At 36.8% G+C, this 14891-nt stretch overlaps 1 protein-coding gene across 1 annotated transcript; it reads right to left on the bottom strand.

Moving 5' to 3' along the window:
- Positions 1-6926: 6926 nt before the first annotated feature.
- LOC121431862 (DPY30 domain-containing protein 1-like) lies at positions 6927-14674 on the bottom strand. The gene is made up of 5 exons (XM_041629634.1): positions 14534-14674; positions 10001-10167; positions 9096-9218; positions 8365-8532; positions 6927-7878 (listed from the first exon to the last, which is right to left on the bottom strand). The coding sequence occupies exons 2-5, from the start codon at positions 10145-10147 to the stop codon at positions 7723-7725; spliced, it is 594 nt and encodes a 197-aa protein (XP_041485568.1). The 5' UTR covers positions 10148-10167; positions 14534-14674; the 3' UTR covers positions 6927-7722.
- Positions 14675-14891: the final 217 nt, after the last annotated feature.

Below are 14891 nucleotides of genomic sequence, written 5' to 3'. Positions count from 1 at the left end.
AAATACTACTGGTTTTGGCCAATCTTGCTTGGTTGATAGATGGCTTACCAGTAGTCTAGGTCTTGATACTACTAGTCCAGGGCTCCATGATAATTGGCTCTTTAGTGTTATGGGTCTTGGCGCTTCCAGTTTGGTTGCTCAGTAGATGAATTTATAGAGGTTGTGGTCAGTTTTGGATACTTGGTTTCTTAATTAGTACTAAAGGTTTTTTTTCTTGGCTACTTGATAGGTGGCCAAACAGTAGTTCGGTCTTGATACTTAATAGGTACATGATAATTAGATCTTCAGTATTGCAAGTTTGCTCAAATTTGGGCTATTTGGTTGTTGGTTTATCAGAAGTGCAGATCATGACGTAATGTCTTGTCTTATCAATTTGACAGCTCTGTATCATTTGTAAGTGGCTTATTGCTTATACAGGTCTTGGTCAGTCTTGGGGTACTAGACTTATAAGTATTGCAAATCTTGATGTTACAAGTGTTGTTTTAGTTGGTCTGTCATAAGTTGGGATGTTTTATGGTGTTCAAGGTTTGAATGAGGAGTACCAGTCTTTTTAAAAATTCCCAGATTGCACGAATAGACAAGCAACATTTCTAAAGGAGCATGATATCTTGGATGGTATTCAAGTTGAACTTAAGGTAGGTTGGCTCGAAGGATTTGAGATTAATTCTCCAGTCGGCTCCTCTCACAACAGCATTTGTCCTTGTGAAGCATGAAGAGACTGGCATTTTTAAAGGAATAAGATACCTAGGATTGTCTGAAAGTTTTTTTTTTTTTTTTAGAGGAGGGTGATATCTTGGATGGTCTTTCAGTTGACCAAGAGGCAGCTTCCCGGCACCTTTGGCCAAACCACAAAATCGTGTGTTCTATGATGATTTTTCTGATTCAGCCGATTGTTACGATGAGCTGAGATGAAGTATGATGATTGGCACCATTTAGGGTGACACTCTGACTAACCACTAAACTGTAATTGCTCTCTTGTCATTAGGGTACTTGAAGCTGACTAGCTGTTTGAGGTGTTCCCAGGTCCCTGGATGATAGACATGTGCAGGAACATTAGTCAAAACGTAGTATCACAGCTTGGTGAATCACTTGCATATCAGTCTTGGATGGACTCGTTTGGATTGACATGGTCCAGGTTTCATCTTGATTCAAATTGAAAGAGGAAATAATTTGAAATCTCTAGGTTGAAAATACCTTTTAGATTGTTGAGTTGGTTGAGATGTGACTCAAATTACAGAAGCTCTTAAAAGTTGTGAATGTTCTTTGCAAGGTCATTTGTGGTATCCAAGTATGAATGATTGGGACATATATATACAATTATCTGATTTTTATATTGCCTTGACAGCTCTTCCAGAATTCAAAATTTCCCATTAGCCAGTTGGTTGATTTCTAGTTTCCTCGACCAGCAAATTTTATCTACCAGATCGGACTTGTTCTGATCTTGCTTTCGGATGCATTAACACATTACACAGCATGGCCACAAAGAAATCCAGTGGCATGACTACTGGTTTAGTGTTCTTCAAGGAAAGTTTTCTCCAAAGTCCAGTCTTTGTAACTGCCCTTGGTGAAGTTCCGTGATGACTTATGGTCAAAGTTGATAAGATCTACTTCAAAGGCTACACTTTTGATGTGAATTTCGATGGACTCCCGTATTCCCGCATTTTCTTGCTATGTGCAGCAGCTCTTGCTTCCTCGATGACACGTGGTTGGAATTAATTAGAGAAACACTGGATGTTACATTATTATTACAAGGTAAACATTACAAGGGGATTCCCCAACCATGAGATCAAGCCCCTTTCCCACCTGACTGATCCATCAAATCAACAAACTTTGTTTTTGGTGGTGACACGATTTGTTTGCTACATGCGTATGTTGGTCACCCTCATTCTGCCTGTGCGCAGAACTTAGCGTGTACATGAATGTGAAGAATGGTTTAGAATCTTGTACATGAAGTTTATGTATAAAGTAAGTTGTTCCTGGTAAAATGCATTGTGACAATGTTCCATTGACCATCATATTCCTGCATATGAAGGGTCCTCTTTGAAGAATGTACATTCCATGGGAAGAATGACCACCTCTCTTGGTTCGGTAGACAGAGGTTATAATGGCATTTTGCAATATTTCTTCTTACACAGCATGTGATGGCATACATGTAAGTTTGTGATATTGACTCTGGCCCGGTATACTATGAGATTGCTGGATAGTCTTTGACTTTGTGATGTTTAAGGATGACAATAAGTCACAGAGAGCAAGCATAAGATTCAACTCCAACATGCTAGTCTTCCAGATTAGGTTTCCAAGCGGTATTTGTGAACAAAAGTAGTAATTGTGACAGGGAACATGAAATTTGATAAAAACTTGTTCCTGCTGCTAAATCCTTGCAAATGAAAAAAAATGAGAGCTACAGTACAAAGGACATGAGTTCACATGGATGCTTCATGTTGAATAGAAGCGAGAATCGACTGGATTGTTTATCTTTCCTATTCTTAAATTCTGTTATTCCTCCACAGTATTTATTTCCTTTCAGTGTTGTTTTCATATACAAGGCGATCTTAGCGAACCATTTGATGCCTTTAGCCATCTAAATGTATGGGTGTGTTCTTGTCCCAAGGACGATACAGAGAAAGACAGAGAAGTACATATATTTAGATGAGTAACTTGTAACAAGGGCAACCAAAATGATGTTCATATAAATGAGTCTGAAGTAATACTGGACTGTCCATGGTCTGGTAACACCAAACATAGTGACCAATCTTATATTTGATTTTATGACCGATTGTGCATGGTGATTAATACAATCAGTTGTAAAATGTATCTTACAACCATTGTCTTATGGGGCTCAATTGTGTTTCATGAAGCTAATCATTGAGTTATGACTGACTTCACAAATGGTTTTTATGAATGTTTCTATGTAAGACTGAAGTATGGCAAGCCATGCTGGTCTTAAACATTTTAATTTAACCACACCAGCCAAAGTTGAAACATGCCGACTAAGGATTCACATAATGGCACTTCTTAATGCATTCATTTGCAGAGTCATGCTTAACTTCAATGAACAGCTTTGTGGAACACACCCTTTGCCCCGAAGACCAATATTAGAGCAAAACTGGCAACAATCTTGAAATGATGAAACTGGTCTTGAAATTATTCCCCTTTGCCACATATTTTGTCTTGTAGTAATCCGCTCAACTCCACGGTGCAATGCTACCCTTAGTGCCCCAGCCAGACCGGCGAAACCGACTCCAGTCAGACCCTGTATAGTTCTTACGTTTTTTTCTTATGGCACACAATAGGTGGGTTTAACTGGTGTGACTGAGCCATTTATGAGTGAAAGGGGAATGAACCTTTGGAACAACTGCAAGCTTGTATAAAACAGAAAAATCAAAGAATATTTTGAAAAAGAAAATTTGAGGAAAAATAAGACACATAATTAGAAAGTTATGACCATTTGAATGTTGCGATCACTAATGCTATGGAGATCCTCCCATTGGCAATGCGACAAAGATGTGTGATGTCACATGTGAACAACTTTCCCTTTGATGGATTATGAAATACCCCCAAAATGTCTCTTTTTGCTCTTATGGGGATACAACTCTTCATAATGTATTTTAAAATCCGTTATTGCATGCCCTCCTGTAGAAAGGATAGATGATCTACTGAAAGATGTGATAAAGAGGGAGTTTATGTGAAAGATATACAAGAGTAATGGTAAAGTTGTTCACATGTGACATCACACATCTTTGTCGCATTGCCAGCGAGAGGATCTACATTACAATAATGATCGAAACTTCAAATGCTTTTAACTTTTCCATTAATCATTAATTTTTATCTCAAAATGTTGTTGATCTATTTCTTTGATTTTTCTGTATTTGCACAAGCTATCTTGGTCCAAAGATTTCACTTTCCTATAATTATATGATTGTATTTCAGTTTCATGCATGGCACAATTCAATCATTACATCACTTGGTGCAATTTTCACCATTTCTTCTAAATATTTACTTTCAAGAAATTTCATTTCAGAATCATAGATTTGAGTGAACAGATCATTAGCAAGAGATTCGGAGCTCTGTGACAAGTCTCGTTCTTACTTGTCCTGATTTGATGTCAAATATTTTACAAGCTATGTGTACATTCCAAGTTACAGATGAGAGATCACACACGAAAGCTAATATGTGAAATACATGTTTTGTTTTATATTCCATGACAGAATGAGTCTCAAGTTGTTGATTGGACAAAGTATGCAAGAGGAAAGGCGATGATTTTGTATAAAAAGCTACATTCCTTCAAAATACTTCAGGTTTATTTAGTTATTAAGCTGGATTCCAAAGATTATCATTCTCAAGAAGTACTTCTTTAAATAGTAGATGCCAGCAGTTTTAGGGAGTTTTTTTTTTCACGTATGTACGCAAGATATGGCTGATATTAAGTACTATTTTACTATTGATGTTTTGGTCAAAGTTTCGTATTTTTGTATTCATTTTTACATTTATATGCATGTTCTTACTATATTTTGTTTTTAGTATTTTTAAAGGATGGTAAATCCAGAATAAAGACCACTTTTGGACAACAAAATATTGTAGCTTGTGAATTCCTTTGGAGTGTAGATTTCTTTGTCAAATTTCGAATAAATTTCGATGGTTTCAAGAAAGATTTTTTTTAAAGGACATTTGATCCAACTTCAATCAACAAGACTCCATATTCTTTTTGCTTTATATCTCTGTTGTAGATGACAGATTTACCTTATTGAAACTCGAGTTTAGTAATATCACATGCCAGCATACTTTCTCCTTATGTTGTGTAATATAACATTTCTTAAATTGTTCTTTTAGTTTTAAATCGGTAAAAATCAGTCTTCAAGTGTACTTCAGTTCATACGCTCTACTTTTGAAAATATAGTACATGTGGTCATGAACCAAAAAATACCACAAATATTGAAGTGATATGGTAGGTTGGAGAGCAGCTTGCATGCAAAGTCACAAAATCATAATATTACTTTATAAGGCGATGCTGCACTCGCTCAATTTGTTTTTTGGGGGGCGTTGCATTTGAGCTGAATTTTCCCAAAATGCCCTGTAAAGTTTGATATGGTTTATTTCAAGCTAGTGAAGCACCGTGCAAAATAGCGCTCAATTTCATACCAAAACTGCAAACCAGCTAAGTTGTTTTTTTTTTAGCTCATCCGGCCCGAAGGGCAAGATGAGCTTATGCCGTGGCGTGGCGTATGTTGTCTGTCCACAATTTCAAAATGCTACTCCTTCGCCATTTTAAGTCCGATTTCAATTCTGTTTGCTTTTTATGATAGCACTAAGTGGGGGATTCAAAACTTCTACACAGAATTTTGAAATTCATTGAATATGCTAATTTATGCGCATTTTTCAAAATTCACAAAAATGCTGCTTCTTTTTTTTGACCAATTTTGAATTTTTTGCTTCCATCTGGTAGAGCTTCATGAGGTTCACCAAACTTCTACACAGAATTTTGAAATTTTGACCAGAACAATTTTTATGCTAATTTATGCAAATTGTGAAAAATTCACATAAAATGCTTCTTTATTTGTTGACCAATTTTTTTATTTTTTTCTTCCATCTTGTAGAGGTTCATGAGGTTCACCAATCTTCTACACAGAATTTTGACTAGAACAATTTATATGCTAATTTATGCATATTTTTAAAAATTCACATAAAATGCTGCTTCTTTATTTGTTGACCAATTTTTTTTTTTTTTCCACCTGGTAGAGCTTCATGAGGTTCACCAATCTTCTTCATAGAATTTTGACCAGAACAATTGTCATGCTGATTTATGGGAAATTAATTCATATTTTTAAAAATTTACATGAAATGCTTTTTCTTCTTTTATTGTTGTCCGATTTTTACTTTTTTCTTCTTCAATCTTGTAGAACTTTATGAGGTTCACCAAACTTCTACACAGAATTACAAAAAAAAATTCTTCATTTGTTGATCAATTTCAATTTTGTTTGCTTTATATGATATATATATATATATATATATAATACCAATATACATGTATGTCACTACAGTTTAAACTGGGCTGAAATTAAAATTGTGTTAAATTTTGTTGCGAGATGCCGGATGAGCTCCACATCATTGATGTGCTAGTTTTAAGCCTAAAATGACTCTGGCTGAGAATTAAACCAAAATAAGCAAACAATTTGTGAGAAAAACTGGTTGGGCTAATTGATTGAATCACAAATAGTGTTCTTTTTGAAATATCACAGGCTAATGCAGCACTGCATACTAAGTGTGTTATTAACGTTTTGTTTTCCTGCTTTTATTATTAAAGTTATGGTTAAATTAACCAATCACCTTCAAAAGCAAATCACTCTCTGTGAAGCATACCCTTTTAATTAACCACATATAGAATTGAACACAGATTAAAACATTTATTTATAATTCTGACATCTATTTACAACATACATTACATTTACATAAATAACAAATTTGAATACATAAAGTTCTGTACAGGTTTAAGATACGAACTAGGTTAGAAATTCATGCTTCAAATGTAGGTCTACTTTACACCAGTTTTGGGAAAACTTGTAAAAGCATTTTCATTGATATTCTTTCCAAAAAGAGTATTTTCTTTCAAGGAGCAAATTCCTTTTCATACAGAATTTCCTATGTTTTAAATAACAATAAATACTGACAGTCCATTATGCTGTATGAATGGGAAAAAAAGTCTAAAACAAAAATTTAAAGTTTCATATTGAAAAAAAAGACAATAATTTGATACAAGAATCAAACAATGAGGCAACTTTTTCATGCAAGAACAATGGGAACCTTTTGTGTAGATCTGCCAAAAATCTAGAATGCCTCCGGAGGTTAACGCAGGACGTTCTAGACAAGTCGTTTGATCTAAACGTTCTCATCACAAGGACAAAGCACGAATCTGAGGTAATTGCGAGGGAAAATACATCCTAGACAGTCTAGCACAATCACATGGCGTGATCCACTGTTGGACTGTAGATCTAAACGGTCTTGGCATAAACTCGGCATAGAAAACAGAAGTTCTCTATCTGAGCACCTAGCCTCGACCATTGTGTGCAGTGTGCGCTTTCTCCCTGGATAGACAACTGGAGTCTCGTGTTTTGAAAAGGAATTTCATACCGTGTTCATTAGCTCCAGACGATTGTCTAGTGTGCCACCAGAGAAGTACAGATCTAAACGGGGTATTAATTGTGATATCTTAGAGAAATGATACTATAAAGGTTTTTGAGTATCACTACAAACATTGAACTACTTCAGACAGTCAAACAAATTGAATTACTGTGACTTATGAAAGTTTGAAACAGTTTTGACGTAAAACAACGTAAAACACAAGATACTATGAAAATTGATAATGTATAATACCGCATTGGATTCCAGTAAATCTTCATTAATATTTGTTTTTCATTTTCTGCTCTAAATAATACAAACTTAACATCAGTATGAACTTCCTTTAAAACTGACTGTGAAATGAATCTGGCTTCCTTTATTCAAGGCAGTTATAAAAGTAATTTAAATGAAAACCCCCAGATGAATGGGGTCTAATTCTCGTTGAATGGTTGACGTCATCAAAGGGTCGTGACTCACACAGAAAAAAAACCCAACTCTATCCCCATGAGATAATCTGGAGGTTTTCCAAAATGGAAAGATTTGACATCGCATTTCAAGGACACCCTCATCGGTCATTGTTCAGAATGTTCATGGTTGTGAGATAAGATTCTATTCTGCAGTTTGCTCTTGGCCGCCCCCGTCCCCGCCCTCTGGTGCTTCTCCTTCAGCTGCGGCAGGAGCATCAGCAGGAGCAGCCTGTTCTCCTCCTCCTTCTTCCATTGGAGTTTCTCCTTCTTGTTGGCCTTCTCCTGCTGCAGCAGTCTCCTAGATGCACACACAAGAATGAAAATAAAGTTACATGTAGGTTATCTTAGTAAAGTTTACTCTTTGTCCTGTATTTTGTAAAACCAAAGGGTAAGACTGCTCTACGATTATATGTAAGATTATATGTCAGCAGCGGTCTCCAACAGAATGAAAAAACAAGGTGTTTCGTCTTTGCAAAGATTACTTTGTCCTGCAGCATCATGAAACCAAAAACTATACAATAATTTACAAGTGGCAGACTATTACAACAGCAGCAGAAGAACAAGTGTCAAAATCGATCCTGGAAAAGTTCCTGTCTTAGTTTAACAATGAAATTTGATAGCAGTAGACAGCACAGAGTAAGGCAGGTTCATGCCACAGTCATAACCGTTAAACTGACTTTAGACCGACCGGATATACTATATTATTTCCAATGGCACACCAACCATCTGGAGTCCATTTCATTGGTGTGAATGTACCGTTAATAAAATAGGACTTTAATCTAACCTCTTGGGTTTCTTGTGTTTCCTGATTTGCTTGCTTCGCTTCGTCATCCATCGCTTCCTCCCCCTCCATCACCGTTTCAAGGTTGGGTGCCCCTGGGAGATTGGAACGATCCTTGGGAATGGCAGCCTTCTCGGCTGCCTCGGCCTCTTCTCTTGCCCTCTCTTCAGCCTGATTCGTAAAAACACAATGCAAGGTTTGTAACATGATGCCAACATTTCCAAGTACAGCCTGGGCAATAACATATGGGAGCTCAGTAGGAAAGTGGTGTAATAATTATTTCCCAAGATGTGTAAGTCATACAGATATCTTGTGAAAATTTACAATGATTGCATGGTAACCTAGGCTAGCGGATAAAGTATTGGTTTGCACAAATTGTGATAGTAACTCTCCCAACAAAAAGTTGGGTGTTGTTGAGGATTTTTCTTTTTCAAATCTGGCTTAAGATTTAAAAAAAATATAATAATTGCAATGTTGAAAGCCCAACACCATGTGACTTAAATCCTAGCACCAGTTACACTCAAACTTTGGTGTTGTGTTTGGTTTCCATAACCAAGCTTTGGTTTGAAAAATAAAACTAATTACAATGTTGATAGCCCAACACCTTTGACATTAATCCAATACCTGTTACACTCAGAGTCGGGTTGTTCTTGGTGTTTATTTACTCCAATTCCAACACTAGCATTCAACACCATTCTTGAAGTTATACACCATCCATAGTTGGGTGTTCTTACCTCTTTGGCTTCTTTCTCTTCTTGTGCTAATCTTTCTGCTTCTAATCTCATCTTCTCTTGTCTCTCCTTCTCTTTCTCTGCCTCTATCCTTTCCTCTTCCAGTCTCACAGCCAAGTCTGCTTGCTGCATATCAAGAAGAAAGAAAAATCAAGTCTAAAGTTTGGTTAAAGTGTCAATTGTGAATTATACTAAGGTATCATCTCAGTTGTCCAATCTAACAAACATCTAGTTATGGCCTTTAAATATTTTCTGTTCAACCATTATGCTGCGGTCACACTTCCCCTAGGGCCGCCATACGGCAAGACGAAAACAGCTATTTGAGCATTTTTTGTATCAGCTACACACTGGTGACGGAAGCCAAAAAAATTAGGGGGGGGGGTCCACCTTGTGATGGACACAAAAAAAAAAAAACCACCTCAAATTGAGGGGGGACCTGTCCCCCACCCCCCCCCCCCCCTCGCATCCAACGCCTATGCAGCTACATAAGGGTGGTTTGAATCAAATTAGATAAAACAGCAATTTTTTATACGCCGTAAGGTGGCCATAGTGGGGAATCATGTGACTGTCGCATTCTTTGAAAATTCAAAAGGTATCTAGCACCCTCTTACAGTATTAATTGAATTTTCTATTTCAAAAGCCTTTTAGGCCCTTATCGTATTGCAGGCATATGGGCCGTCATGTTGTTGGATCACAAAGTCTATTTCCAAGTTTCACATATAATAAATCACTGAAAAACAACATAACAGTCATTAGACCTATACTTAAAAATGTTTAGACATAAGATAAAATTTTATGTTTAACAAAACTCTAAAAAAGAACCCTTCAAAATATGTTGTCTTTCAGAATGGGCAATTGACATACCATAATTTCATTAAAATAAGCACAAACCATAAGTGCTTCCATACCTCATTTGCATAGATTTCATTCTCCTTGTATTTATAGAGCCATTGTGCTATGTACTCAATAGGGTCAAGCGGTCTTTTCTCGGCTACCTCTGCCAGCGCTCTTGTAAGGCAATCTCCGAGATGTTTCTTTAGGTATTCTGTATCCATGTCTGAAGATGACTTAAATTCTGTAAAGGAGAGAAAAAGAAGTGGGATTTAGATCTAACAGTAACAACAACACTCATATTGCTACTGAAAAGGTTTTCATAAATCTGTGTAGAGACGGGCACTAATTTTATGTATCATGTGAACACTTCCTTTAATCTAGATTGTATGCTGTGTGAACGCAGCCCCTTCTATGACTACAGACATTCACCTCTCTTGGATAAAGTATGTTAATTACAATGCATCCCTTTCTATTAAATATTATGTTAGCCTTAAGCTGCTGCATTGGGCAATTTATAGGGGTCTATAGACCAGTTCGTAGTTACTTCATGGGCAATTTTGGTCAAATGACCTTTCATTTCTTTCATCATGATAGGCAGATTTCAAAGCAAGATATTACGTAAGCTTGCCTTACATAGCAGGATGAAGAAATTGAATAGACCAGGTGACTAGAATAGCACACAAATGAACACTTAATGAAGGCATTTGTTGCATTCCTACTTTGAATGCATGTCTTAGCATGTTGCACAATGTACTTTGCAAACTGTGAAATACCAGTCGTTTGTGGAAGTATTGTTGTTTTTTTGTTGATGTAAATGAAAACGACAATTCAAAAGAATATATGAATAATCAAGACATCAAAGTTGGTGCTTATCTGATTAGATTTTAAAGTACCATGTCACTTTAGTACAAATGACCTTCCTCTGATCATGCGTAGAATCTTTTGATCATGCACAGAAAGGAACTACGAACTGGCTTATTGTAATGTCATGCCTTGCTCATTGATGCTTGGCAGTGACTGTAGCAGTAACTCCTAGTAAGGCACAGGGTATAAATTGCAGACAAAGTTTAGGTAGAGGGTAGCCGTTTTGAGTTTGCTTTCTATTAATGGATCCATCGCTGAAAGCGTGTATGACCTGGCCTGTGGACGTGACATACCCCGGCAGTGTACATCCTCCAGCTAGGACCCAACAGAGCTCACTCTGCAACGGTAGCTTCGCATCACTTCCAAGCTTCAACCAGGCCATCGACGTACTCCATGATCCATTATTAAGGTTAGATTTAGTAGTTAGTAGTTTATAGCATAAGTTAGGCCACAAAGGCACAATACAACATCTGCCTAACTATTCTGAAACAATAACTTTGGGCATCTAGATCTTAGATGGTTTACTTATTCTGGTTTTCTTGCTTGCACTTAGACTCTAGACTAATCTGTTTCGGGTTTTTTTCATAACTTTTGTATTTTGTTGCAAAATATTAATCAAAATCATTCACAGATGGGGAAGAAGGAAGTGACTTCGTGATTATGGAGTGTGCAGCATGAATTCAAGAACCCATGAATATGTTTTGAAGCAGTCAAGAACAAATAATTAATCCTGCGAAAATAACAGCGTTTACAGTAAATGGGCTAATACATAATTTCCGACATTTATATAATATCCATTTTATTTTTAAATAAATAAATTCCTAGAAATATATTTTGAGAAGACCTGAAAAAACTTGCCGAAGTTTACGGTCAGCCAAACGCTTGTTTCGAGCATGGAGGTAGAAAATGCTTCAAGCAAATCAGGCGTGGCGCTCACGGAATTAGGCGTGGCGCTTAATTGATGATGAAATGATTTACACCTGGTGCTAAATCTCCAAAATCGAATTACTCAATGGCAGCGAGGGCCTTGCTGCCATAGACCCCTATCTATAGTATACGTCACAAAACATCGTGCTCACTCAACTATAAACATACAATATCAAATATTTGTGTGAAGTGGCTAAATGATGGATACTAACCTTTGCCGAAGTTTGTAATCATGGTATTTACACAATCTGAAAAACGACTCTTGTCTTGTGACTTTAAAAAATTGTCATTTTTACTTCAATCTTTGATTACTCATGCATGACTCAACTGATCAATCTCATTTTTCCTCAGGAGTTGCCTAATGTAATGAGTGTAGAAAGCCACCTATGAAATATCATATTTCAAAATTATTCCATTCAAAAGTTACATGTAGAGTCTACAGCAATTTGATTTGGGCCTAGGTCACTCATGGTTTCAAATCGTCTCGTGTGTGAAGGATTCATATGCACCTGGTGCACGCGAATCTTTCACACCCTTTTTACGAAAATAACTATGACTTTACATCATAGCTAAGATTTCTACTTGTTCTATAACACTTACCGAACCATATGGATCGTTCGTTGAATTCTCTTTGCTGTTTTTTTAAATAAAATAAGAGCATTTTTCGTGATCTTCACGTAGATAACTTCTGCTCAGCGTGGATATCAATTTTTGCCTAAAGAGGGCGCGCGATATTATTCACCAAGCCGGTAGGCACTTAAGAACCAAGTTTGAAAGGATACTCGTAAAATTATGTCACTCTCGCCGATGAATATTCATTAGATCGTGGCCGTGCGTGTTCAATACACACTGAGTGCATGCATGCAGAGAGTTTGTATTGAACACGCACGACCACGATCTAATGAATATTCATCGCGACAGTGACGTAATTTTACGAGTGTCCTTTCAAACTTGGTTCTTAAGTGCCTACCGTACCTTTGTTTACGGTCTTGCAAGCTAGCTGCATTCTAGGCGATCAGCATTATTTTCTTGCTCGTTCAATCCACTTTCATCATCATCTTGTCAAAAGATGGCGTACTTTACCAATAAGTATATACATGTACATGAGATGCAACCTGTTGATTTTTGGTACAATTTCCTATTATGCGCTGACGACTTGAATTGAGAATGTTCGATACGAAAAATTGCTTTTCGCTTGTTGTTTGCGTACTTTCCACCGCAGTATTAAGGACGGATCGAACGGAGTATCCTGGTTGAGACTTGGAGGTAAGCGATAAAAACACTTTTATAAACAATTTCCAATTCATTTTTAAGACAAATTTAATTATTAAAATAATAATACGATAGTGGAGAAATACTGAAACGTTTGGCGTTTTTCATTCCCTCACATTCGTGTGATGAATGAAAACGTCAAAGTCCACTATGAAACCACATGCGTTGTGCGAGGTTAGTATTACTAACCTCGCATGTTGTGTGAGTGGGCCTAGGACCTAGGTAGGGGGCACTCACACATTGTACGAGGTTAGTATGTACTAACCTCGTACAATAGACCGTGTTTGACCCTGGATTTCGAAGTAGTCGGCAAACATCGCTTCATTGCTAAAGTAATATTTGCCGAAGCTCCTTCTCGCTACGCACCGGGGCTCTTGCCGGTAAGTAGCAAGAGTTTGTTGAATATAAAAATAATAATAAAATAATAATCCGATAAAAAAAGCACATTTTGCTTACCTCGGCCTCGAAAGTGACTTCGCTTGTCTCTTCCACGGAAATACAAGGAAGCCCGTTGGTGGCGCTAATAATTTCACAACCTTGATTCAGCTCCTCGGTAATTTTATAACTGTATCTAAATTCTTTGAATGCGCAATCCTCATGATTAATTTACTAATTATGGGCACCAATTAATGAAATGCCTTCAAAAAACATAATTAATGATTATTATTGGTGATGATAACACTCATTTGCATTAATTTAAAAAGATGACTGATAAAAAAAAAATGAAAATAATATACGTGCCTGGAAAGAAACCAGCAGTACAAGCTTTGACGAACGTCAATAATACGTATACGGTATACCAAAGTCTATACAATGAAAAGATTGGACACTTTACGGACTTTGCGTAATGCCTTGCGTCGATATGCGTGTAAAATAGTGTAGGTGCCTATTCTTTCCCTTGTCGTATCTTTGATATGAATATAAATCGCGCGCCCTCTTCAGGAGAAAATTGATATCAACGCTGACTGATTTCTATCTCCGTAAAATCTTCACTAAAGATCAAGAAAATATACATATTTTTAGAAAGAAACTTCAAGGAGAAGTCACGGAAGGATCTAAATGATTCGGTGTCATAGCAGGATGTGGAATATTTATTTATACATAATATTTTATGTGGGCAAAAGCCCACTGTATTTTCGAAGTGTAGTGGTGTGTCGCGTGCGTATGACTGATAATCCTTCGCTCGCGAGACGATATGAACCCATGGGTGGGTATGGGTAGGGGGACTTTTCTTTGTTTGTTGTCATGTTGACTTGTTTGTACTAAGTACCTAGCCGTCTAACATAAGGGCTTAGGCCTAGATCCAATTCTCGATTACTTTAATCTAGACCATTATCTCATATTTATCGAACATTAAATATCAAATAATAATTTCTTGATTAATTTTCAAAGATTGAACTTGACAGGCAGGCTTCAGCTCAAGTCAACCTTACACAAAACTGTGCATATGGGACCGAGTAACGAATGCTTCGTTTTGATGTTCCGGTAAAAGAACCGTCTAAAATAAAAATAACTTACACTATTTATAAAATGAAAACACTTACAGTCAATAAAATATATTTCACAGTTTTATGATAGCTTCCTCTTTGATATAATCACTTTTAAGATGGAATTATGGCTTGATTCGCACTCCGTTGCCAAGACAAAGCAATTTATGTATTCACAACAATTACTCGTTCCCAACCAACGTAGAGGGCGGCATGCAATCACTGAAGCGACCTGAAAGAGACAAGACGGCCAGTTATTACGGATATCTCCATGATTGGCTCAATCACCAAAAAACTTCAAGATTCATGTTTAACTCCCGGTTACTTTAAGTACAGTATATAATTTTATGTTTCTCCCCATGATTTCGATCACTCTATGTATATTGTTGATTTAATATGTATGATTTTGAATCCC

This window comes from Lytechinus variegatus, chromosome 18 (assembly GCF_018143015.1).
Source record: "Lytechinus variegatus isolate NC3 chromosome 18, Lvar_3.0, whole genome shotgun sequence".
NCBI classification, from domain to species: Eukaryota; Metazoa; Echinodermata; class Echinoidea; order Temnopleuroida; family Toxopneustidae; genus Lytechinus; species Lytechinus variegatus.
This window is presented reverse-complemented; position numbering and strand designations above follow the sequence as displayed.

Bases quoted from the DNA above. Each gene is read 5' to 3' on its own strand.
- LOC121431862 (XM_041629634.1), bottom strand. From the start codon at position 10,147: ATGGATACAGAATACCTAAAGAAACATCTCGGAGATTGCCTTACAAGA. The intron at 9,219-10,000 runs GTATGGAAGCAC...CTTGATATGCAG, and splicing joins ATGAAATCTATGCAAATGAG to CAAGCAGACTTGGCTGTGAG. The intron at 8,533-9,095 runs GTAAGAACACCC...TTTACGAATCAG, and splicing joins AAGAGAAAGAAGCCAAAGAG to GCTGAAGAGAGGGCAAGAGA.